The sequence below is a fragment of the Phoxinus phoxinus genome (assembly GCF_949152265.1).
Source record: "Phoxinus phoxinus genome assembly, chromosome: 6".
Classification (NCBI taxonomy): Eukaryota; Metazoa; Chordata; class Actinopteri; order Cypriniformes; family Leuciscidae; genus Phoxinus; species Phoxinus phoxinus.
Window position 1 is genome coordinate 43,331,230 of NC_136881.1, and position 25,458 is coordinate 43,356,687.

At 39.9% G+C, this 25,458-nt stretch overlaps 2 protein-coding genes across 4 annotated transcripts in view; one reads left to right on the plus strand and one right to left on the minus strand.

The window, feature by feature from the left end:
- Positions 1-23,025, minus strand: part of LOC307000574 (uncharacterized protein) — a 92,000-nt gene extending 68,975 nt beyond the window's left edge. The window contains exons 1-5 of the mRNA XM_079616221.1: positions 22,361-23,025; positions 15,431-15,502; positions 15,142-15,282; positions 14,933-15,064; positions 13,334-13,453 (exon numbers count right to left, since the gene is read on the minus strand). Of these exons, the coding sequence (XP_079472347.1) occupies positions 13,334-13,453; positions 14,933-15,064; positions 15,142-15,282; positions 15,431-15,502; positions 22,361-22,403 (508 nt within the window). The 5' untranslated portion in view covers positions 22,404-23,025. The remainder of the gene's footprint in view (positions 1-13,333; positions 13,454-14,932; positions 15,065-15,141; positions 15,283-15,430; positions 15,503-22,360) is intronic.
- The window catches only part of LOC307001060 (uncharacterized protein), a 201,364-nt gene that overhangs the window by 125,892 nt on the left and 50,014 nt on the right, over positions 1-25,458 (plus strand). For 2 of the 3 annotated variants that reach the window (XM_079617177.1, XM_079617178.1), the window contains 3 exons: positions 1,552-1,719; positions 1,858-2,449; positions 2,934-4,839. The exons of the other annotated variant lie outside the window; for it this stretch is intronic. In XM_079617177.1, the coding sequence (XP_079473303.1) occupies positions 1,552-1,719; positions 1,858-2,449; positions 2,934-4,117 (1,944 nt within the window). In that variant the 3' untranslated portion in view covers positions 4,118-4,839. Of the gene's footprint in view, positions 1-1,551; positions 1,720-1,857; positions 2,450-2,933; positions 4,840-25,458 lie in introns of those variants that run through there. 3 annotated transcript variants of the gene reach the window in all.

A 25,458-nucleotide genomic window follows, 5' to 3' on the forward strand; every position in this document is an offset into this window, starting at 1 on the left:
ATTAAGTTTTAGATGGCTAGGTTAAGCACAGTGCTACAGCTTAATTGTTTAAGAGGGAGAAAAAGATGGTTTTGGATCGGTATTGGCAGATACTCGACGCTGTGGTATCGGAGATGAAAAAGTGGTATCGAGCCACCCCTAATAAAGACGAAATGGAAATTGTCTTGAAAACTGCCGTTAGACCCTGTCCGCGACCAGACATCCAAGGGGTGCTAATAAAAGTACAATTTGGAGGGACAGGGTCAGTAAACAGACTTGGGTTGCTATCTTTTGTCCAAGTGTCAGTCATGAAGAGAAAGTCCAGATTATGTGAAGTAAAGTAGTCATGTAAAATAAAGGTATTTTTAAGCAATGATCGAACATTTAGCAATGCCATCCTCAGACGCGCAGATCCACAAACGGGTTCTAGTCCACGGTTGAGCAGGTGAAGATGTTGCGTATTCACTCCATCACGTCATGTCCGGGAAAAAGAGTACTGTAAAGGCCTATCGAAAATCCCAGGAACAATAGGACGAACCCATCGATAAGAGACCTCCTGAATGCGCCAAACTGCACGTAGCCACGATACCCCAAAGTAGTTTTCAGTTTAAGTGCAAGACCTCTCTGCTTGCCACGGAGCCTACGGCATTTCCTCAATGTAACAAGAGGCTGTTGACGCAGGTAGTCAGGGATATCCGACAGGAACGGCTGAGGATATGAACAAGAGACATCCGAGACAGTGTAGTTGAAGTCCAAAACTGCTTTTCTAATCTCTATTAGAGATTGCCGGTCGTATGATTGATAAGCTAAAATTGTATTTAAAAAACGACCACAGCACCAGGAACAACAGATGGCATGCCAAACACAACGGCGCCATCATGTGATCCTCTCGATTATTTGTTTGTTTATTTAAAATCCATGAGAGACTGGCCAGCCTGGTAAAACCAAAAGACATGCAACCAGGGTCAAAATCAAAGAACATGAAGCCAAAGGCATTCTCAGAAATGCAGTATGACACTAGGCAAGACTTATTTGCTTGTCTGGCAGTTACAACTCAGTAACAGCAGCCAAAACAAAATCTAATATAAAGTCCAGGAGGGTCACGAGCCCAACTAAAGTAAACACTGATCATCATAATGGTGTGACACTTTCCGTCAGTTATTCTGCTTGTTGACAGCAGGTGTTCATCACTAATGGTCAATCATCACTCAATGAATCACTTAATCATCTCATTAACTTTAACAGTGATTCAGAGTTAATTTGAACACTCTTGAGTGTGGACTCAAATAAACTCTGAGGAGAGTTAATTTAACACGGGAGGTTTTGCTGTGTAGCCACTGTACTAAATAAAAACCTTGGATTGTTTTAGTTATTTCCTATGAGTTTGCTGAGAGGCTCGGCCCTGGCTGCTATTAAAGTCTTTACACACAATTCTAAAGACCTCTAAATAGTTTGTTTCCATTTGTACTCTAGGTTACGAGTTTCTCTCTTGATCATCATATGAAAAGAATGATTTTGAGTTTGATCAGTATGTTATAAATGTCTTGTAATGATGATGATGTTTGTCTTCAGATGTTGACCATGAGAGCACAGATGGATGTGATCTGCTGTAAATCAGTAGGAACGGATCTGTCCATGCTGGATATTGAGGATTTCATCACTGAAATCTGTCAGCTGAAGAAAGAGGTGGCGTCACTGGAGGCAAAGCTGAGAGAAAGAGGAGACAAACCCAACAGAGAGGTTTGTATATGATTCATTTGAATCGCCTGTCAGTTTGTCCAATGAAATGAGGCCTCTTTTAACCAATTTAGATTCCAAGTAAAAGTCATGAGCACAATGTCAGAGTCAGCTAATATATGTTGTGTTTTGTACTGTCAGAATTCAGTCTTGAAGATCAGAGATCAGAGATTCAGAGACACACAGGACTCAGAGCTCAGCCTCAGTTTACTGTGTTATACTGAGACTCAAGATCATGGATCCGCTGATCAAACCTCTGACTGTAACGCTGGAGAACAGCAGATGAAGATGTGCTCCGTCAAACTGGAGGACTGCAGGAACCTGAACGAGAGACGAGGAGAAGAAACCACAGCAGAGGAACAACAACAGAGCCATGAAGAGGAGGAGATTGACTATGATGAGAATTATGGGAATACAGAAGAGAAAGATGGGACAGAAGCTCAGGATTCAGTCTGGAGATCCAGAGACACACAGGACTCAGAGCTCAGCCTCAGTTTACTGTGTTATACTGACGCTCAGGATCATGGATCCGCTGATCAAACCTCTGACTGTAACGCTGGAGAACAGCAGATGAAGATGTGCTCCGTCAAACTGGAGGACTGCAGGAACCTGATCGAGAGACGAGGAGAAGAAACCACAGCAGAGGAACAACAACAGAGCCTTAAGCAGGAGGATGATGACTATGATGAGGTTGATGAAGATCAGAATCATGATGATGAGTTTATACCTGCAGGTGTGTTTCTTTCATGATATTTGTTTGTTTTTCATGATACTTGAATGGGATTCATTGGTCATTCAGCAGACTCTGTAGGATCAGGTTCAATATTGGCTGTTGGTCTCTGATGATCCTGATCAGGTTTGACAGCAGATCATATGAGGAATTTGTGTACATAATGGCAAATTCTAGTAAAGAAGGAAAACTTAGCAACTTAGGAAGTGCTATGTTGAGTTTGTTTGTTGAGCTGCACAATTTGGCCAAAATGGGTGGCAAGTGTTGCATTTCCAAATCCACATTAGGCGAGAGTTTATTTATTTTAAATTACAGCCTTTTAACCGCAACAAACTATTTTGCAGTTTTGATTTTATTAATCGTTAATCCCTAGAGGTTTGGCTAATAGACGTTATTACAGAATGTATGTATGATGCGTGAATGGTACCTTAACACTTTTGATTATGTTTTAGATTTCAAAATTGTATTACCATTTCATTCCTTTCAGATGAGACTGGCGGTTCATCTACTGATGAAGATGAAGAAACGGCCTCGTTATCAAAAGAGCAGCTGAAGGTCATGAGTTTTTCCTGCATCACCTGTGGGAAAACAATGAGCTCACAGGGACATTTAGCGAGACATGAGAAAACCCACACAGAAGAGAAAGACTTCTCCTGCAAGAGATGCAACATCAGCTTTACAACCTTAGAAGAGAAGAGACGTCATTCAAAAGAGCACAGCGTGAAGAAGGAGTTTCGCTGTGAAGAGTGCGGGAAGGATTTTTTCATTTCTAAGTGTCTAAAAGCTCACATGAAAATTCACACGGGCATAAAGCGTTTTCACTGCAGCGAGTGCAAAAAGTATTTCATCACCAAAGGGAATCTTGATGCTCACATGCGAATCCACACGGGCGAAAAGCCGTACAAGTGTCCTCACTGCGAGAAGAGTTACAACCACGGATCCCATCTGACGATCCATTTGCGCGTTCACACCAATGAGAGGCCGTACCAGTGCAGCGAATGTGGGAAAACCTTTAAAGCTGGAAGTTGTCTATGGTCACACCAAAAAATACACTCTGAGGAAAAACCGTATCAGTGTTCACACTGTGATCATCGATGTCGTCACAAATCTTCTTTAATTTCTCATGAGAGGACTCACAGCGATGAGAGGCCGTACAAGTGCAATGAATGCGGGAGAACCTTTAAGGATTTACGTTCCCTAAGGCCACACCGAAAATTACACTCTGAAAAACCGCATCAGTGTTCAAACTGTGATAAACGTTTCCATAGTAAATTCTCCCTGATATGCCATGAGAGGATTCACACTGGAGAGAAACCGTACCTGTGCTCCTACTGCGGGAAGAGCTTTTTCAATCCAGGTACTCTCAAAAGTCATCAGATGCTCCACACGGGAGAAAGACCGTATCACTGTAGTGATTGTGGGAAGAGTTTCAAACATAACCGTAACTTAGTGTTGCACCAGAGGATTCATACAGGAGAAAAACCATTCAAATGCTCATATTGTGGCAAGACATTTGTTGGATTACATGTCCTCAAGGTCCACGAGCGAGTCCATACAGGAGAGAAGCCTTACCACTGCTCCATCTGCGACAAGAGATTCCCTTATTTTAGTAGTTTTCAGACCCACCAGAAGAAACACGCTAAAGAACAAACTGCCCCAGAATCATCATAGTGTCTTTTCATCAGTAAATCTGGATAAAGACTCATTCAGCTCATCCTGGAACTGCACATTGAGCTCTTTCTGGCAGTAGGGGGCAGTGTCACATTGAGATTTCATGTGGATTAGAAGTACAGATGGATAGAGTTAATGCTGTGACTGCAGTGTCTGACAGAGTAGGACAATGTTTGTACGCTCAGCAGCTAAAGATAACCATAATCCACTGAGGATCGTGCCAATTGAAGTTCCGCGCATGACCAGAAGATGGCGCCCACAGCTCAATCATCCATCCATCCATTTTCCAAACTGCTGGTCCAATGTGGCTACAGCGGAATATAATACAGGTGTAGATTCCTTTTTAATTGATTATTAAATTGTTTAAATAAGGTTTATACATAGTTTCCATGACAGAGTTCAAGATAAATCCTTTCATCTTACTACTGGAGCTGCCTGTTTACTTAGTTTCAAATTATTATTAAACAGCTCAAACTATGCAAAAGCAGAAGCCCTTCCAGTACACTCAGTGTCTGAATCCACCCACTCGTTTTCATTCACTCCTTCAAGTGAACTATATTAGTGGACTAATGTAGGGAATAGTGAATGGGTTTATGGGGGTGATTTCGAACACTTTGTCTTGAGGTTGACAACTAGTGCTATTAAAAATAATATAGTATTGCACGACATTGTTAAACATGAATCATGAAAGAGATTAAAGTGAGAGACTGCCAGTTGCACCCACTTTGTTAGTTTTTATTGTTGCATGTTCCCTTTTGATTCGGCTAACTTGAGTTGCCAATGCTTCTGGGGAAACCCTTCCTCCAAATACTAGTGAAGCCTTATTGAATCACACCAGTAACACTGGCCAATGGTATTCAAGCGTGCCAATTATGAGAAGGGCTTCCCTCTCTATATAATACGCTGTCTGGACGTCATCCATTCAGAATCTTTTCCTTCAGCCAACCTTCTGAAAGGCAAGAAGCTTATAAACACCCTTTGGACAAGGATGACCTCTCGCGATTGCCTCTCCTGTGCAGAGCCAATCGAACCTTCGGATTGCCACGAGTCATGTGTCTTCTGCCTGGGTCGTGCTTGGGGTGTCGAACTGCTCCCACTGTGGAGATGTGAGCCTCCATTCTAGGTGAAGAACTTGCTCAAGCCCAAGCCTCTCTTGAGCCGAGGAGGGAAATGCCGCGGGCTTCTGATGTGGACCTGTCAGGTCAGGTGATGAGCTCGCGCCGGCTCAGCGTCCATGTGCCTCTCACCCCCTGTTGCAGTTCCAGTGTGCGCTTCATGACCACTGATGTCTGCCCCTCCCCAACGCGAAGGATGTGCTGTCTTTCGGAGCTATGTAAGGCAGCGGAGTATGATGCCATTTCGGTGGCAGCGTCTGCAAACGACGAGTGGTCCAACAATCCGCTGGATTATATTGCTCCCCACGGGAGGGGACCTCCATCATAGTGATGTCGAGCTCCTGTGTCCTGTCCAAGGTAGTTGATGAGTTCTGTTTAGAGTGGGCGCCTCCTGCTGAGCTGACCAGAAGCCTTCTGGACGATTGGTTCCTCCAGTCGGACCGCAGCTGGAAAGACACCCCTTGGAGACCCGGTCCCTATTTCTCAGAGATTCACAACGAAATATCAAAGTTGTAGAATATGCCACTCACGAGTCAAATGCACAATCTGGGATCCTCTCTCCTGTCTTCTGTGGACGGCGCTGACTGAGTGGGTTCTGGTTCCTCAAGAACCAATGAGGTTCATTCTCCTGTTACGTAGCACGTTTGAGCTTCTGCAAGAACCAATAAGGTTCATTCTCGTGTTATGCAGCACGTTTGAGCTTCAGCAAGAACCAATGAGGTTCATTCTAGTGTTATGCAGCACGTTTGAGCTTCAGCAAGAACCAATGAGGTTCATTCTCGTGTTATGCAGCACGTTTGAGCTTCAGCAAGAACCAATGAGGTTCATTCTAGTGTTACGCAGCACGTTTGAGCTTCTGCAAGAACCAATGAGGTTCATTCTCGTGTTATGCAGCACGTTTGAGCTTCAGCAAGAACCAATGAGGTTCATTCTAGTGTTACGCAGCACGTTTGAGCTTCTGCAAGAACCAATGAGGTTCATTCTCGTGTTACGCAGCACGTTTGAGCTTCAGCAAGAACCAATGAGGTTCATTCTAGTGTTATGCAGCACGTTTGAGCTTCAGCAAGAACCAATGAGGTTCATTCTCGTGTTATGCAGCACGTTTGAGCTTCAGCAAGAACCAATGAGGTTCATTCTAGTGTTACGCAGCACGTTTGAGCTTCTGCAAGAACCAATGAGGTTCATTCTCGTGTTATGCAGCACGTTTGAGCTTCAGCAAGAACCAATGAGGTTCATTCTAGTGTTACGCAGCACGTTTGAGCTTCTGCAAGAACCAATGAGGTTCATTCTCGTGTTACGCAGCACGTTTGAGCTTCAGCAAGAACCAATGAGGTTCATTCTAGTGTTATGCAGCACGTTTGAGCTTCAGCAAGAACCAATGAGGTTCATTCTCGTGTTATGCAGCACGTTTGAGCTTCAGCAAGAACCAATGAGGTTCATTCTAGTGTTATGCAGCACGTTTGAGCTTCAGCAAGAACCAATGAGGTTCATTCTCGTGTTACGCAGCACGTTTGAGCTTCAGCAAGAACCAATGAGGTTCATTCTAGTGTTATGCAGCACGTTTGAGCTTCAGCAAGAACCAATGAGGTTCATTCTCGTGTTATGCAGCACGTTTGAGCTTCAGCAAGAACCAATGAGGTTCATTCTCGTGTTACGCAGCACGTTTGAGCTTCAGCAAGAACCAATGAGGTTCATTCTAGTGTTATGCAGCACGTTTGAGCTTCAGCAAGAACCAATGAGGTTCATTCTCGTGTTATGCAGCACGTTTGAGCTTCAGCAAGAACCAATGAGGTTCATTCTAGTGTTACGCAGCACGTTTGAGCTTCTGCAAGAACCAATGAGGTTCATTCTCGTGTTATGCAGCACGTTTGAGCTTCTGCAAGAACCAATGAGGTTCATTCTTGTGTTACGCAGCACGTTTGAGCTTCTGCAAGAACCAATGAGGTTCATTCTTGTGTTACGCAGCACGTTTGAGCTTCAGCAAGAACCAATGAGGTTCATTCTTGTGTTACGCAGCATGTTTGAGCTTCAGCAAGAACCAATCAGTTGCACCATTTTTTCATTGTTGAATGGGTTTTATTTAAACAAGAGCCTAGCAGAATTATGAATTATCCATTTCATCACTGTTCTTCCAGAGCATTTGTGTCACCATGTAAGGTAAGATATCTACTGGGTAGAAATGAAACCTCGAGGTATAAAAATGTGTGAGGGTTTTATTTGTGGTCAGATCAGTGTGTGATTATAGGATAAAAGTATGTTTATAGGATAATTGGCATATTGACCTCATGTGAAGACAAAACTCTGCCACAGCTTATTTTAGGGATTATTAAATATTTACTTAAAAAAACATGGCAGTACCACATCATAAATTGATAATTACCCCTTATTTCCCTCAGATTGTATAAATCTGAACTTATTCAGACATGGAAATACAATAATACACGACACGTACAGTAACGTTACATTCAGAAATCAAGTATAGTTGTAGACTGAGCATAACAAATCAACTTAAAAAAATAACAGCTTTTTCTTTTAAAGATACAAAATATCCATTGTGGAAAATGTAAAATAAAGCATTTGTTTCTATCAAATATCATTATTTCACATACAATAGATTGTAGAAAACATTTGTGTTGCAGAAGCAAGAGTTTTAAAACTTTGGCATTACCTTGATCTTCTTACAAAATCACTTTGTTCTTAAAATGAGGACACTAAAGCCCTAAGTATACGTTAGTTTTGACACAATCGCATAGCCTTAAATTATACCACACTTAATGGCGTGCGCGAACACTGGCGGTCAATGCATGCGTCATCTTCCTTTCTCTGCAATTGTTATAACCCATTAAAAAGTCTTTCAACTAGAGTTGGGTGAATCTCTTAACCCCCTGACAGAAACGCTTGTCAATACTAGAAGTGTAATTAGCGCAACAAATTCAAGGCGCATACATGCTTATGTTTAAATCTCTATGGTCTTCATAGTATAGTTTCAGGACTAGTATTACTTGGATTTTTAAGAGGATAGGTCTTTGTGAACTTAATTAAGACCTGCTCTGTGCAATACAACATCTGTTAAATTAGCTTCATTAATCTAAAGTACCTCACCTGTTTCCCACATAAATAGAGGTAAAATTTCCCAACAGCTTAAGGACGTAAAGTGGCGTGTACGTGCAGATCACATAAACCTGCATCTGTGATTAATAATAGATTAAGGATTCAGATTAAGGCTTATTCTTAAGGCAGACTGGAGACTAGTTCTGCAAATATGTTCACTGTTCTTATACAAGCAAATTAAAGCTGCCTTTTGCATGTAACGTAGGACGTTTTCCACTAAAGGCACGACAAAGTACAGCTAAAGTGTCTCAAGTCCATTAGAGGAAGAAAACGGACCTACACATTTGATTAATTTAGCTGTTGATATGTTTCAAATCCGCCTCCAGTGTGACGAGCCCACACCTGAAATATTCTTGCTTAACAGACAGAAAGAAAGCAGTTTAAGATCTTCTCAGTGGAGAGCTGTCCCATGTGCTCTTTGAGAAGTTGCGTTTTCATGTGTCTTTAAAGGTCAAACATCACTAGAGAATTCTCCATGACGTGACAGGCGCTCTATATCTTGGACTCTGCTGTGCTCTGATCGCTCCGTAGAGGTCGCTGTAAAGGTCAGAGGACACATTTAGAAGCTGAACCACAATCTAGTGATGCACTGAAATTACATTACTCAACATCTATTGATAAATATATTTGTCAAAATGCTCCTTTTTTTCAACCTGATTAACAAATTCATGCATATTGAATTGCTTTTCTGGGGTAAATGTAACGTTACGTGACCGTTTACAAGCTGTTTTATTGACATCTTTCCACGGTTGAAACATTGAGCGATTACATGAGACATGATTGATTTCAGTAAGCACTGTTCAACGATGATGCACATTTACCTGACTGTTGCTGGACTGATTGGTGCTGAAATCTGAATATTTCTTCTCCTTATCTGAGCAGATCCTGCTAATCAGCTTGCAATACTCCTCTCTGACCTGAAAGGGGCGACACAAAACAAGTTTAAAACACACTGCAAAGAACCAATGAGGTTCATTCTCCAGATACAGTCAAATGCTTTAAGCAGGGAGTCTGTCTGTTTGACTGAGTTGATGGATCTTTCAAGTTTAGTTTGAATCCAGACTATACTGTGTTTCCGTTTTTTGGTGTGTGTGTGTGTGTGTGTGTGTGTGTGTGTGTACCTACCTGTTTGGACAGCAGGCAGTGCATGATGAAGATGAGCGCCCCCTGGAGGCTGTTGAGGATGGTGAAGAGGTACAACATGACTTCAGTCCCGTTCTCCTGGAAGAGGAAGCAGCCGAAAACCCACATCCCTCCAAGAACACACAACTGAGCCACTGCGGTCACTGTGAAACCCCTGAAAGTCACCAGGAATTGATTAGAAGTTGACCAAATCTATTTAGATTGTTCACCCAAAAGTAAAAGTTATGTCATTGTTTACTTAACCTCATGTCGTTCCAAACCCATAAGACTTTCATACTCATCTCTTTTTGAACGTTTTGAGTTTTGGGTGAACAGACGTCCAATGAATGGAGAGGAATCTCTCAGATTTCATTCAAAATATCTTCATTTTGTGTTCCGAAGATGAACCAAAGTCTTACTGGTTTGGAATGACATGAGGGCGAGTAATTGATGACATTTTGTGTGATCGACCCATTTAAGAAATAAACACACACCTGATGTTGCGGAGTTTGGAGAGGTCCGGGTTGAGGCTGGAGAACTTTTCGGCCAGTTTCCACACGGTGATGATGAAGAACAAGCTGTTGAGGACGACGATGATGCAGACGGGCACGAAGAAGCTCCACATAAATTCAAGAGCGAGCCAACAGCTGGAGCACAAACACACAAAATAACCATTAAAACAGCTGGAAAGCAATCGCTCATATGAATGCTATAAACACACAGACAGCACTCACTGTCGATCGGTGCCGTATCCCCGCGGATAAGAGGCGGCAGAGATGATGACGATGACGAGAGGGACTCCGTATCCCACCGCATACATGTAGAGATGTTTTAATGTGGTGTGAAACACCAGCACAACCATCCGGTAGAGCTGGACCCCCTCCAGCAGCATCCAGCAGAACGCAGACAAGAAGAAGAAGTGGAGCAGCCCGGCCACAACCGCACACGCGACCTGAGAGACAACGAAAAACACAATTTGTCTTTGTGATTCTCTACCTTTTAGACTTCAAGGCAGCGGGAGTCGCAGCACAGATCAGCAGCAGGAGTCAGATTTAATTTATCATGTGATGAGAGTGAGGCAAGTTGACTGACAAGATGGCGGAAGATTTGGTTTTAACGCGAAATGTAAAAGTGTCAAAAAAAAGTATGTTACTAAATTTAAAAAAGTAACTAAATTTGTCAATTTGAAAATATGTAATGTTCTAAGTAATTACAACTTAACTAAATCTGTGTAAAAAGACAACTCAAAAAGTTTAGTTGATTGAGCCCAATTTTTTTTTACAGTGAACCTTTTAGACTTCATAGCTCCCGTATACAGGAGGTACAAGACACACACCTGGCTGTGAGTGCTGGAGATCCCGCAGAGGAAGACGAGGTCTGCGATGAAGAGGCACACGCTCAGATGAAGATGAATGCTGTTTCGGGTTCCTTGGATGGAGCGGCAGAACCGGAACGTCAGGATACAGAGAAATAAACAGAGCAGAGACAGAACTAAACCCACTCGCGTGATCAACACCAGCTCAAACGAGTCCTGAGGAAGAGGAAAAAATCATCATAATTTCATCTATCTGGAATAAATGTGTGAAATCTCAGTTATTTCTGGGTCACAGGTGTACCTGGACAGGGTAGAGGGCCATCAGTACAGCGAAACTGCTGAGATGAGAGCAGGAACACGCTGTATGAGTGCTGTTAGACCACGCCTCCTCACAGCCCCGCCCAGACCACGCCCCCTCAGCCTCATTCCAGTACACACAGGAATAAGCCACGCCCTCAGACTCCGCCCTCTCCTGAAGAAATGAGAAGAAGAGAATGATTGACAGTTCAGAAAAGGTAAAAAATACATGAACGTCTGATTATCCACATAAGCAGCCGGTGGGATGCTGGTATTCTCACCTATCTTTATCAGAGGCTTTATCAGATTTCTTTGGTCAAAAGACCATTATCAATTTAGGGTTTAGAAAAGTGAGTGCAGTTCTGTATTAAACAAAACTGTGTTTTTGTGTGTGTTCATTTTCAAGTGTGACAAGACATGTCACAAGACATGTAAACATTTAGTGTGGTTGTCAACAGGCATCCAGTTCTTACATATCATGCTGGCAAATGTTTGCCCAAGCAACATTTAGATCACTACAGCAATGATAAAAAAGCCATATCTCAGCACCAGATCAGAACATATTAGTAACATAGGATTGCGCTTTATTGGCTTGCCTAGCAATGCCCTAGCAACCACATAGCAGTGCCCTAGTAACATCAGCGTAATGGTGAAAACTAAAACATCATGCTTTCTAATGATATCTCCCAAAGGTAGCGTGTACAGAGTGAAAAAAAGCAATGATCCTAGTACTGAGCCTTGTGGTACACCATACTGAACTCGTGATCGATATTACATTTACTGCTACAAACTTATAATGGTCAGATAAGTATGGTGTGTGTGTGTGTGTCCAGTGAGATCGGTGTTTGTGAGTGAGCAGATATGTCGGCATCTTCACCTGCTCGTGTGTAAAGATGAGCGTCACCGGCTCAGACAGCTGATTGGTTTCTGGATTACTGACGACGGCCGTCACCACCTTCGAGTTGAGCTGATAAGTGATGTTTCTCTCTCTATCGTCTGATCTCTCTCTGCTCATCGTGTGAAAATGATCGCTGGATGAGTTCATATCTTTATAACTGACCAGAGCCACAAAAGCGAAACCTAAAGGAAAACGACATTCACATCTGGTCTTGAATGCACTGATGCTTTCATAAGTACATATATATGTGCATGTGTGTATTTGTACCTGGATATGATTCCCCTACAACTGTTTCCCAGTTGGTTTTGAAGAGGGCGGAGTCTGTGCTCAGAGTGACACGCCCACTGGGCGGAGCCTGACCCCGCCGGACTGCAACCTCGGCGACTGTGATTCACACGATCATACAGAACAACTGCTTAATTAAGCAATCTTAACTAAACACACAGTACGTTTCATGAATTAATGTTTGTGTCTCACAGGTCTTGTGTGTCTCCATCCTGGTCACAGGCTTTTTAAGCTGAGGTCCAATCAGACGCATGCTGTTCTCCACCGCGCCCAGAAACTGACTCAACATCTCGCCGTCAGCGATGTTTCCATCTGACAGCAGATCATTGGTGGCGGTGAACAGGTTCTGGAGACAAACACAATGAGACAGAGGAATATTCAGCTCCATCATCAAGTTACCACGATTTCAACACCAGAAATGCAGAAGAAACAAGAGGAAGCTGCAGTTTCACCTCCAGTAACTGTTCTCCGGTTTGACGGCCTCCATCTGTATCACTCAGAGACTCACAGCTGTTCCTCAACAGCGCCAGTAAATCCTTCAACTAGAAGAACACACAGTTTATTCGCCTGAAAATACTACTGAGAATAATCACAAAGGGACAGAAATGTTACCTTTTCCTCCATATCAGACTTAAAATCAAACTCGTCACAGCTCATCTCTGCGCACATAAACACAACACAATTAATCACACTTAAACTAACGCATATCTTTTGACAAAAGCACACGCTACTTGATCACTAACCGATGCATTTTGACTGGTTGTTGCCGTAGTTACTGTAACCTGAGTGACATTCGCAGATGAAGCTGCCTGGATGATTTATGCAATCTGCATTTGTGCCGCAAACATCTGGATCTTTACACTCATCGATGTCTGTGTGTGTGTGAGAGAGAGAGAGAGAGAGTCTGTCAGTCACATGAATGCAGATTCCTTTGATAACATCTGTTTATTGAATAATATTGCAATGGTTTTGATGTTTAGACAGCAGACACACACAGCATGTTATGACGTTTAATGTGATCATCACTCAAACACACACAGGGTCAGTATCATTAGCAGCACACTGACGCTCACCTGTACAGGTGCCGTTCTCACGATTATCAAACCCTGAAGAGCAGATGCACAAGAAACTGCCATGTGTGTTAGTGCAACTGCTGTGAACTCCACACACCGAGGACACACACTCATCCACATCTGCAGCGAACACACACACAGAGACGAGGGTTTCATTCACACATAAAGAAGTGAGATGACTGAGTTAAACGACAGATGTTTTATCAGCTTGAAAAACGTATTAATCCTATTCGACGGCTGAATGATTATAAATAGCAACTCATCCTATTTGTGTAGCATATTATTTTATTTTTGTATGGGAAACCCAGATAAACCCGATACATTTGTAAAGATGTAAAAAATGGCAAGAGACACTTTATGTCACAATGCAACTCGACTGATGACACAGAGCTGATGCCAATCGTTCTATGACGCCATTTCCATCTTATGCAAATGCAATGTTTATGTGGTAACACTTTACAATAAGGTTCATTAGTTAACATTAGTTAACTACATTAGTTAACATTAACAAATAATGAACTGCACTTATACAGCATTTATTCATCTTTGTTAATGTTAATTTCAACATTTACTAATACTTTATTAAAATCTTGTTAACATGAGTTAATGCACTGTGAACTAACATGAACTAACAATGAACAGCTTTATTCATATTAACTAACATTAACAAAGATTAATAAATACTGTAACAAATGTATCGCTCATTGTTAGTTCATGTTAGTTAATACATTAACTAATGTTTAATAAATTAACCTTATTGTAAAGTGTTACCGTTTATGTAATGTTTTCCTAGATGATAAACGAACCGCATGCAAAGTCATAGTGAAATCATGTGGCAATGTGGCATACTACAGGTTCACAGCGTACAGTATGCTAATGTTTCAGTCCACACACACAGCCCACTGTTAATGCTGAGCTGTGGCTATAACTGATACTGTGAACGTCAACTTTCCTGTTTCAGTGTGTAATGTTTCATTCAATCATATGCTTAAAAACTATAAATGCATCACATGTATTTTGGGCGGTTATAATCAGGGTCAGAAATTAACCAGGGCTTGAACTAAAGTTACAAAAATGCCTGATCTGATAATTATAGCCATATTTAGTTATGGGTTTAAACACCATCCCTGCAAAAGAAATATGTTCTAAGAATATTTTCCATTAAGCTGTAAAAACACAATTTCTGAAAGATCAAATCGTCCAGTTTTTTAAATGTTTAAGGGGAACATTCCATTTGATCATTTTGCAAACGTTACTTTTAAATGTTCTCTGAACATTCCGAAACAAGCAACATTTAAACAAATGTTACGTTTAACCGTTTCAGGTCAAATAGTTCCATGAACGATGTATATGATTAGATGATGAATGTTTTATTAACGTCACTGGAAGAAGGGTTGTTCATAACTTTAAAAGAATGTACTGAGAATGCTCTCTGTAAACCACTTTAACTGTCGCTAGAAATGTCCCATAAAGGGAAAGAAATAATGAAAGCTAAACATTTGTTCTGGAAGGCACATATTGACACTTAATAAAAAAAGGTCATTTCTGTCACTGAAGTTCTGTGGTTTGATTAACAGCAATACGAGTGAGGCCGCTCACCTGCACACGATGAGTTTAGTCCTGCATCATGATAATATCCTTCACGACACGAGCAGTTATAAGAGCCAGCGGTGTTCTCACACACCATACCACTGGAGCATGTGTGTGTCTTCTCAGTACACTCATTGATGTCTGTTGGGGGAGTAGTAGTATAATTAATTATAGTATTTTAATCATAGTGATTTTTATCACATAAACCCGTCTCGTACCCTCACACTGTCCGGTTGTTGCTGTGAACTTGGGTGGATATGATCTAAATCCTTCATCACAGATGCAGTAGTAACTTCCATTTGTATTGAAACACTGAGCGTTTTCTCCACACAGACTCGGCGTCACACACTCATCTTCATCTGTAACAGAGGAATCAAGAAAGAAATATTACAAAGTTTAAAAACTACAGTTACACAAATTCCCTCTTTTAAATGACATACAGAGCATTAACTGTGTATTATGCACATAATGAAAAAAACATATTGTGTTAAAACACAGGCTCATTACCGACACAGGTCCTATTTATTCTTTTGAATCCAATGTCACATCCAGAAGACTCACTAGACAGCAGGAAAAAACCTGATGAAGATAAAGAAAACAAGATCTGTACAATTATCTTTGTACATTCAGAAATATTTCCATAAGTACATCTGAAAACTCTCCTGTCAGGTCAAATTCAACTTTAAACCAAAATTAAGTTCCAGTCACATCGGGCAGAATTTATTGCTTTAAGCAGCTAGGTTGTGTTACATTATGTATTATGAAATCAATTATTGATTCTTCTTGAACGGTTCATAAAGCGATCTGGCTCGTAAGGGTCGTTTGAATCGATCTACACTGGTTGCGCTTGCGCTGTAATTTTTGATCCTCTAAAATAACCTACTCATAAAAGTCATTTATTTGTGAATTAGAGTCTACGCTACACTAGCCGTGCTGTGTTAGCTTGTGTGTTTCTGCAACAAAACTCAACAGAAAGACCTTTTCTGACCATTATTCAAGTCATCATTCATTAGCTCAATTCAGACTGTAAGCTCAATAAAATCACAGTTTATTTTGCAGTGACTGTAGATTCAAGTAGGGATGCACCGATATTACAATTTTGCCCGATAACCGATAACTCTTTGTATTTGAAAGCCGATAACCGATATATTGGCCAATAAATCTAAATAAAAAAATGTTTTTTTGCATTTTTGAGACCCTGCTTAAAAACCATTAAAAGCCATGACCCTAGTACACAATTATGTTCTTCTCATTTTAATTTTATGTAGCTTATTTGACAGACCTGCTTTGCACTTACCGTATTTTCCGGACTATAGGTCACTTTTTTTCATAGTTTGGCTGGTCCTGCGACTTATAGTCAGGTACGACTTATATATCAAAATTAATTCATACTGACTGAGATGAACCAAGAGAAAACATTACCGTCTGCAGCCGCGAGAGGGCGCTCTAGTTAGCGGAGTTGTTCAGAAGCGACACTGAGGAAGAACTCAATGTATTCAGTGTTGAGGAATGAGATCGGGAGCTTGGGGAACTTGCTGACCGGTAACTTGTTGGAGTCGCTGGCTAATGTTAGTTTAGCCTATTCAGCCTCAGGTATATGTTCTTTATGCTAATGTGTAGCTGAATAACTGTTAATGTGTTACGCTAACACACCAGACACTATTCAGCTGTTGTTCTGTGTTGTGTAGTTCAATAACTTGTCTTTCCAGATTAAATGTCTGTTCTTGGTCTTGGATTTTGTAAAATAAATTTCTAAATAATTGCGACTTATAGTCCAGTGCGACTTATATATGTTTTTTTCCTCTTCATGATGCATTTTTTTTGGACTGATGCAACTTATACTCCGGAGCGACTTATAGTCCGGAAAATACGGTTACCGTATCATATTTCAAGTAATTCAGAAACGTCAAGTTGAACAGTGCGCATCTGAAGTGTCTCAGCTGAAGGAAATAATACATTATTTATCAGCTTTAATATATCGGCCAAATTTTCTTACCGGGACGATAATGATAACATTAAAAATGAACATATATCGGCCGATACCGATATGGTGGCCGATATATCATGCATCCCTGGTTTCAAGTGTAACAGGACATGAGTGATGCACATGCACAACTTTCGATTGTCAAGAATAGGCTATTTTATCTGCCTTATTTTGTGCTCAATACGAGGGCAGAATTCAAAAAGTATTCTAACAAAACTGTAATTGAGATCTGAATATGGGTACTCGGAAACGATGCAACAAGGGCTGAATACAGTTCTTGGATCTTACATAACGCCTGCGCATGAGTTTCCGTTACAGCGTCCCTGAAAATAATGTTAATTTTGTTAACGAAATCAATGATGAAAAATGTTCGTCAAAAAGCTTTTTTACCATGACTAAGACTAGACGATGACGAGACGACACCAACGTCATTAAACAATAACTGTGACTATATCAACATTTCACTTCCTTGATGGAAAAAGATTAGGTACATGAGTAAATGGTTTCACTGAGTGAGCCTCAAATAAATATTTTTACTGTAAAAGGATACATTTTCTGCCCAGTGTTTTACTTAATATTTGCAACCTAGCAACCATGCGCACACACTTTCTCTACACTGCGGAAGAAGCACTGATGACCTAAAAACACTGACAAACATGTAGGCCGGAGTTCAGTGACCTTTATTTGAGATATCCTGCTTTTATGAAAGAGTCGCGCAGTCGGTCTGTTCTGTCACGAGCCGCTGGTGCGGTTTGTGTGACTACATCTGTGATCAAACCTTCAGTGAGGAACTGTAATATATACAAACATGGTTCTTGACTATTGTTTGTCTTTTATTTGTCTTTCTTGCTGTTGTTTTAATAGGAAAAATATTTGGAATTTCATTAAAGTTATTAGAATTACTATTAGGAATTTCACCGTTTTCATTTTTGAGAGAAGTCTGTTGTTTTATCAGTTTTCATAATGTAGAGAGTGTGGTTTATACTGTATAAAAAATAGCCTATAACACTGCCTATAAAATAGCTGACAAAATGAACAACACTACCTGCATACAAACAGAACATTCTGTACATAGAACACTTTCACATACAAACAACCCTATCCAAATGTGTACGTGTTCAGGAAACCACAGATGCGCCGAAGATGCCCTACAATGTACTGTGGTTAATGTGTCGAGCGGTTCTACGGACTAAACCAGCAGCTCTTTCCTCAACTCTCAGAATAATCTGTACATCTGCAGAACGAGAGATCATGCACTTCACACCATTTTCAGTTCTGCTGTTTTTTGTTTTTTTGCAGAAAACCGAGCGAGAGATGCAACGCATAACTTTCCACCCAGCACTCACACTCAAGTCATGCTTTTTTATTTTTTTGGTTAATGTTGCTATGTCAATGTCAATGTCAATGTCAATTTTATTTATATAGCACTATTAATTACAACCTAAGTTGTCCAATGTGCTGCACAATGAAAAACAGAGCAAGGTAATACAGGATAATTAAAAACAATACATAAAAACAAAAAATACAATACAACTTCATCATTGATTATATGCCAAATTAAACAAATGAGTTTTTAGCATAGATTTAAAAATAGACAGTGATGATGCATAACGAATACAGAGAGGCAGAGCATTTCACAGTCTGGGGGCAGCTACTGAAAAAGCGCGATCACCTCTGCATCTCAGCTTCGACTTCGGCACACATAACAATCTCTGGTTGGACGACCGGAGAGACAGAACTGGACGATATTCAGTTAATAAGTCCGAGAGGTAGGGAGGGGCAAGACCATTTAAAGATTTAAACACCAAAAGAAGAATTTTAAAATTCACTCGATAACATACAGGTAGCCAGTGCAAAGAACGTAGAACTGGCTTAATGTGGTCCCGTTTTTTAGTACTGGTTAAAAGTCTTGCAGCTGCATTTTGCACTCTCTGCAACCGGGATAAAGCTAACTGGCTGATCCCAACATAAAGTGAGTTACAGTAATCCAATCTAGAAGTAATAAAAGCATTAATTAATTTTCCAAAATTATTTCTTGACAGAATTGGTTTTACTTTGGCTAGTAGTCGAAGCTGAAAGAAGCATGATTTGACCACTGTATTTATGTGTTTGTCAAATTTCAGCCCATCATCAATGACAACCCCAAGATTTTTTACCCAAGGCTTAACAGATGGGGACAACTCACCCAAGTTTATTTTTGGTGTACTAAGAGAATCTGAAGGACCAAAAACTATTATTTCAGTTTTACTCTCATTAAAATTAAGAAAATTTAAAGACAACCAGGCCTTAACATCAGACAAACAGGTCATAAGTGCCTCCAGACCATTCAAACTCTTATTTAATGGCAAATAAATTTGAGTATCATCTGCGTAGCAGTGAAACGACAGACCATGCTTCCTAAAAATAGAACCCAATGGGAGCATATATAATGTAAAAAGAATAGGAGCTAAGATGGAGCCCTGAGGAACACCACATGATAGAGGGGCTGCCTCAGATGAATGTTCACCCATATGGACTTTAAAACTTCTATTTGAAAGGTATGATTTAAACCATTCAAGAGCACTTCCTTTTACACCAACACAGTGCTCCAAGCGAGTAAGAAGGACAGCGTGGTCCACTGTATCAAAAGCAGCACTCAAGTCTAGGAGCACAAGCACAGCATAGTCCCCAGAGTCGCCAGTTAGTGGGATGTCATTTAAAACCCTCAAAAGTGCAGTCTCTGTCGAGTGATGTTTTCTAAAACCTGATTGAAAGATCTCAAATATCTTATTTTCATCTAAGAAACTCTGCAATTGTTGAAGAACTGTTTTCTCTAGGATCTTTGTAATAAAAGACAAATTAGAAATAGGCCTATAATTATCTAAAACAGTAGGGTCTAGATTCGGTCTTTTAAGCAAAGGGCGGACTGTGGCATGTTTTAACACATCTGGTACCATACTAGTTTCAATACATCGGTTTATCATAGTCACAAGGTAGGGACCCACTGTATCAAAAACTTTTTTCAGGAAATATGGAGGCATAACATCAATGGAGGAGCCTGATGGCTTTAACTGGCACGTGTTCATCTTATGTCAGTCTCAAATCAAATGTCTAACCTACTAAACAAAAACAAAAATTAGTAACTAAGTAAAACTATTGAGTGGTTTTGTGCCTTCACTTTCATATCTGGGTTTCAGTTTGACTGTTGGTGGTGAAATATTTCATTTGCATATATGGTGCTGTACCCTTGAGTTGTGTGGTTGCTTTTTTCCAGTGGTACTAATAAAAGTAATGACATGCTTAAGTCATCAGATGCTCCTTCCGCTGTCTGACGTTACCGTTTACATTTGACGTTAACATTTAGTGAAAAACTAAGGTGGCATTTGAGTAACTGACCCAAACATCTGGCTACTGGAGTGCCTCAGGGCTCAGAGCTGGGACCGCTTCTCTTCTCCATCTACATGTCATCACTAGGGTCTGTCATTCAGAAACATGGCTTTTCCTATCACTGCTACACCGATGACACACAACTCTACCTCTCATTCATGTGGCATGTGTGGTAGAAGACTTGTATCTAAACCATCTGTGGTTAAGCTGCTTTCACAGTAATATTTGACAAGCCTCATGATTATTTAAAGGGATAGTTAACTTTAAAATTAAAATTCTGTCATCATTTACTCACCCTCAAGTTGTTTCAAACCTGTATTAATTTATTTCTTCTGCTGAACACAAAGAAAGATATTTTGAAGAATGTCAGTAACCAAACAGTAGTCTGTACCCATTGACTTCCATAGTATTTTTTTTTCCTATTATGGAAGTCAATGGGTACAGACTACTGTTTGGTTACTGACATTCTTCTAAATATCTTCCTTTGTGTTCAGCAGAAGAAATAAATTAATACAGGTTTGAAACAACTTGAGGGTGAGTAAATGATGACAGAATTTTAATTTTAAAGTGAACTATCCCTTTAAGTCATTTCACTTATCACTCATTTGGCTCACACCAAACCCTCAACATTTTTATATTTTGAATAAGACATAATTTAGTATGTTTTTTAACTGGTTTTCCTGTTTCATGACAATGCCATTAAAGGACCATTTTTGGTTCCCCAAAGAACCTTTCAGTGAACGGTTCCTAAAAAGACAATGTTCTTAATCTAAAGAACCTTTTCCACTATAAATAACTTTTTTGCAGTGGAAAGGTTCATTGGATGTTAAAGGTTCTTAATGGAAGCATCAATGCCAATAGGGAACCTTTACTTTTAAGAGTGTATAATGTATGCAAACTCTGACCAACAAACATGGTTTCTGAGAAGTGGCAAATGGAAGTGATGAGATCAATCACAAGATTGCACACTGCGTCAGACAGCACCTCTGAGGGATTTTGAAGAAAAACCGCAAGGCCTTGTGAAACTGATCCTCCGTCATGGGACCAAAAGTTGAAGAAGCTTTAATTGTCACTGTACCTGACGTACACCTGCGTTGATCAATGGGAATCACTGAGAGATAAAGCTGTCCTTCTGGAAATCCAATTTACAGTTTTCCCGCTTACTTTCAAAGTGACCCGACCGGCTCTTTCCAAATCCACTCGCATTTATATTAATTTTTCATTAAAAATACAACAAAATATAGTTTCATAAGAAATAGATGAAGATGGTGTAAGACGTTATTTTAAATTGTGCCAATCATGCCTTGCCCCATCTGTGAATGTATAATGTACGCCTGAAATAGTATCTGATAATGTACTATTTGAATATTCTAAATTTAGAATATAGAATAATCTAAATCCAAATTTCTATGTAAAATTTGACATTTTCATACTGCATTTCTCTCAAATTTAATTATGGACAAAGAGACAAAATAACACAACTGAAAGGTAAACATTCTTGACATTGTATGTTATATACTGTATATAAGAAAAGTGATAATAGATTGTAATTTGAATGTAAATATAATGAAAATTATTTAAAGGCATTGTTTTAATAAGTCCATGAATCATAATAATTTTAAAATGAAACAATAAAAAAACCATCAACATCCAGCAGTCTCACTTTAGCTTTTTACTTAAAAATGAGAACATTTTCTTTTATTCGACAGATCTAAATGAATTACTTTGATGAAATCACACAGTTCACAATGGATCCACTGAAAAACATTTACACATTGTTGATGTACTAGTTTCTTATCGGCCATATCTCACTGTCTGTGTTGTGTCTAAGAAAGAGACTCTTCATTGCGATTCAGGGCTGTGAAGAAGAAGAATGTGTGCGACGACTGTCTGGTTTAATTGAGAACAGAACAGAAGCTCTCCAGCTTAAAGAATAGAGTCCTTGTTTCACACACACACACACACACACACACACACACACACACACACACACACACACTCGTCTGCCTGCTCTTAAATGACCAGTCCACCTTCACCTTAATATCCAACACACACACACACACACACACACACAAACATCTACTCACCCAAAAGAAGCAGTGCCCACTTCAGCTCCATGTTAGGAAACATGCTGTCAGACTCTAGTCTGCGGTTTATAATATGAAATTCCCGAAGTAAATCTGTATTCCAGTCGGAGATTCCCGTCAGTCTGACTTTCACTTGAAGCGGTTTGAAACCTCCCTCCTCTCCTCTATCTGATAATGAAAGCTCTCTTCTTTTCAAAAGTTTCCAGTCAGTTTCCCAGATGATTCCTCCTCGGGCTGGTCTCGTCTTTCTCTGTTTGTCTTAATCCACGCGTTAGGAATTCAAGTTTCCACTAATTTCTCTTCTTTCTTTCTTTTTCCCCACTGGTCTCGTCTGTTATATTCCTCCTCCTCCTCTGCTACTGTGCGAGAAGTCAGCAGCTATTCATATCTGAGTGAGTGTGTGTGTGTGTGTGTGTGTGTGTGTGTGTGTGTGTGTGTGTGTGTGTGTGAGAGAGAGAGAGAGAGAGAGAGAGAGAGAGCAGCTGTCCATATATAAACCAAAGGCGCGCTCGCTCTTTGCTGCATTTCCCTCCATTTTCACTTTCTTAAAAAGTCCTTTTCAAAAAAAAAAATTCAGTTAAAATATCTAAAAGTGCTTAAAACTCGATAAATTACCCTTATACGCATCAATACTTTATATCAGTGATTGTGTCTGTAATTTCAGTGCACTGGCAGACTGAGAGAAACGGGGGTTTTACACACTCATTTCACACACAATGGTAGCGCTGTTGACACCCACATCATGACATCATTTCCTGAATTGCACAACAGCGACTGTACCCCCACCAATACAAACACACACACACACACACACACACACACTTCCAGAATTGCGGGTACATTTCAAGTAGAGAAAGGAAACAAAAAATAGGATTTTTTTTCTGTTTAACTGTTATGCAGTTTTTATTTTATTCTGTTATACATTTTAAATTCAACATTTTCAATAATTGCTGATCTTATAGATTTAAAATATTAATACTGAACATCAATGTACTAACACAAAAAGCCTGTCAACTCTGTTATAGACAAATTGGCTCAGATATATAGTTAACAAATAACAGAGTTGACATTTGATTTGCCACCATTTTGTGCTTTAGCTCGAAATGCTAACCTCAAACCAGACACCACATGTCATGCCTAAAAACTGAATTTTATGGGTTTTCGCCATATAATCTTTTTTTTAAAGTGACAGAGATCACTGCAATATTACAATAACAGATTTGACAAATAGTGAATCTACTATTGGTGTATCCTAAACATTTTGTACAAATTAATAAGAGAAGAATAATGACATGCCTCACTGCTTTCCAGAGTTACCTGCCAGAGGAAGTGACATCACTTGGTGCAAGTCACATGCTTTTTCTACAAATGCTTTGGAGTTTGTTTGTTTGTTTGTTTTATAATAGAGGTAACAGAGTTGACCAGAAAGTAGGGGACAGACACAAAATCTATTTTTTTATTAATTAAATTACAAATAATACATAAAATATATATTCTATGCAATTGTTTATATAACTTAATAGAGTAAACTAAAAAAAAAATTGAAAATTAGACTTAAATATTTCATGATAATTCAAGTTGAATGTATGCATCAGGAGCCAGAGACAATAATAAGTGGAGTGGGAGTCATTTAGTTCATATTTCTAATTAAAAATATTTCCTAAATATACACAAAGCATTATTTTTAGTAATGTAGTAATCTCCATTTTTACATTTTTAAAATCCTGTAATTACTTAATTTTTTTTTTAACCAGATTTACAAATGAAGACATCCCTACAGGGAGCTTTTTGGAGATTTTGTCAGGTTTTGGTCACTTCTACGTACAGTAGGTACAAATTTGTCTCCAAAATATAGTTGTTACCCACATATAGCAACATTTTGACGGCCCAGATCCGGCACATGTGGAAGATGATCTGGCCCACACACACACACACACGCACGCACACAAACACACACACACACACATTCTCTCTCTCTCTCTCTCTCTCTCTCTGTCTCCTTATGCTGTTGTGGACTAATGGGAATTGAAGTTGTATTTCCTCCACACACACACACACACACACACACACACACACACACACACACACACACACACACACAGTCCACGGGGTCATGGGAAAGGTCAGGAAAAGAGACACAGAATTTCAACTTATTTTAAATAATTATTAAATCACTTACTTGACTGTGTGTGTGTGTGTGTGTGTGTGTGTGTGTGTGTGTGTGTGTGTGTGTGTGTGTGTGTGTGTGTGTGTGTGTGTGTGTGTGTGTGTGTGTGTGTGTGTGTGTGTAAAAGAAAGACTAAACACACTCAGGAAATGGTGAGCCAGAGATCCTGAAGCGTTCAGCTGGAGTTTGTGAAGCTTGTGTTTGTGTAGAAGTCAAGCTTTGGGACATATCAAAACATGTAGTCTAATTAGTTCCACTAACCAACAATAAACACACACACACACACACACACACACACAATACTGACAGTCTTCATCTTCAACACTGCATCTATTGGTTAAGCATTTACAAACAGAGACGTGTTTTTTTCACCTTATTTTTATTTATTCTGAATTTACTGAAAATGCGTTGGCAATACACTGGGACATCTGTCAATAAAGCACATTTGAAATTAAACGAGTGCGTTCAGCACCTTCTCTTTACATGAACAACTAGAAAACAACACTTCTTATGTTCTCTTGTTGAGTATTTGAGAGGCGAGGCCGTCAGAGATGCTATAACCAGAGAAGGTGAAGGACTGATCACGGGCCACGTCTAAACCACACACCAGACGCCATCTCTCGACTACCCAGACTCCACACAGAAACGCATCGGTGAACTCTCTGGCCACAACAACAAAATATAATCATATATTAACAAAATACTTATTTTTACACGGCACATACATCTCATAATGCAGTTTGACACTGAAGCTCACCGGTGCATTCTGACTGGTCGTTGCCGTAGTTACTGTAACCTGAGTGACATACACAGATGAAGCTGCCTAGGAGATTAGTGCACGCTGCGTTTGTGCCGCAAACATCTGGATCTTCTTTACACTCATCTATGTCTGTGTGTGTGTGTGTGTGTGTGTGTGTGTGTGTGTGTGTGT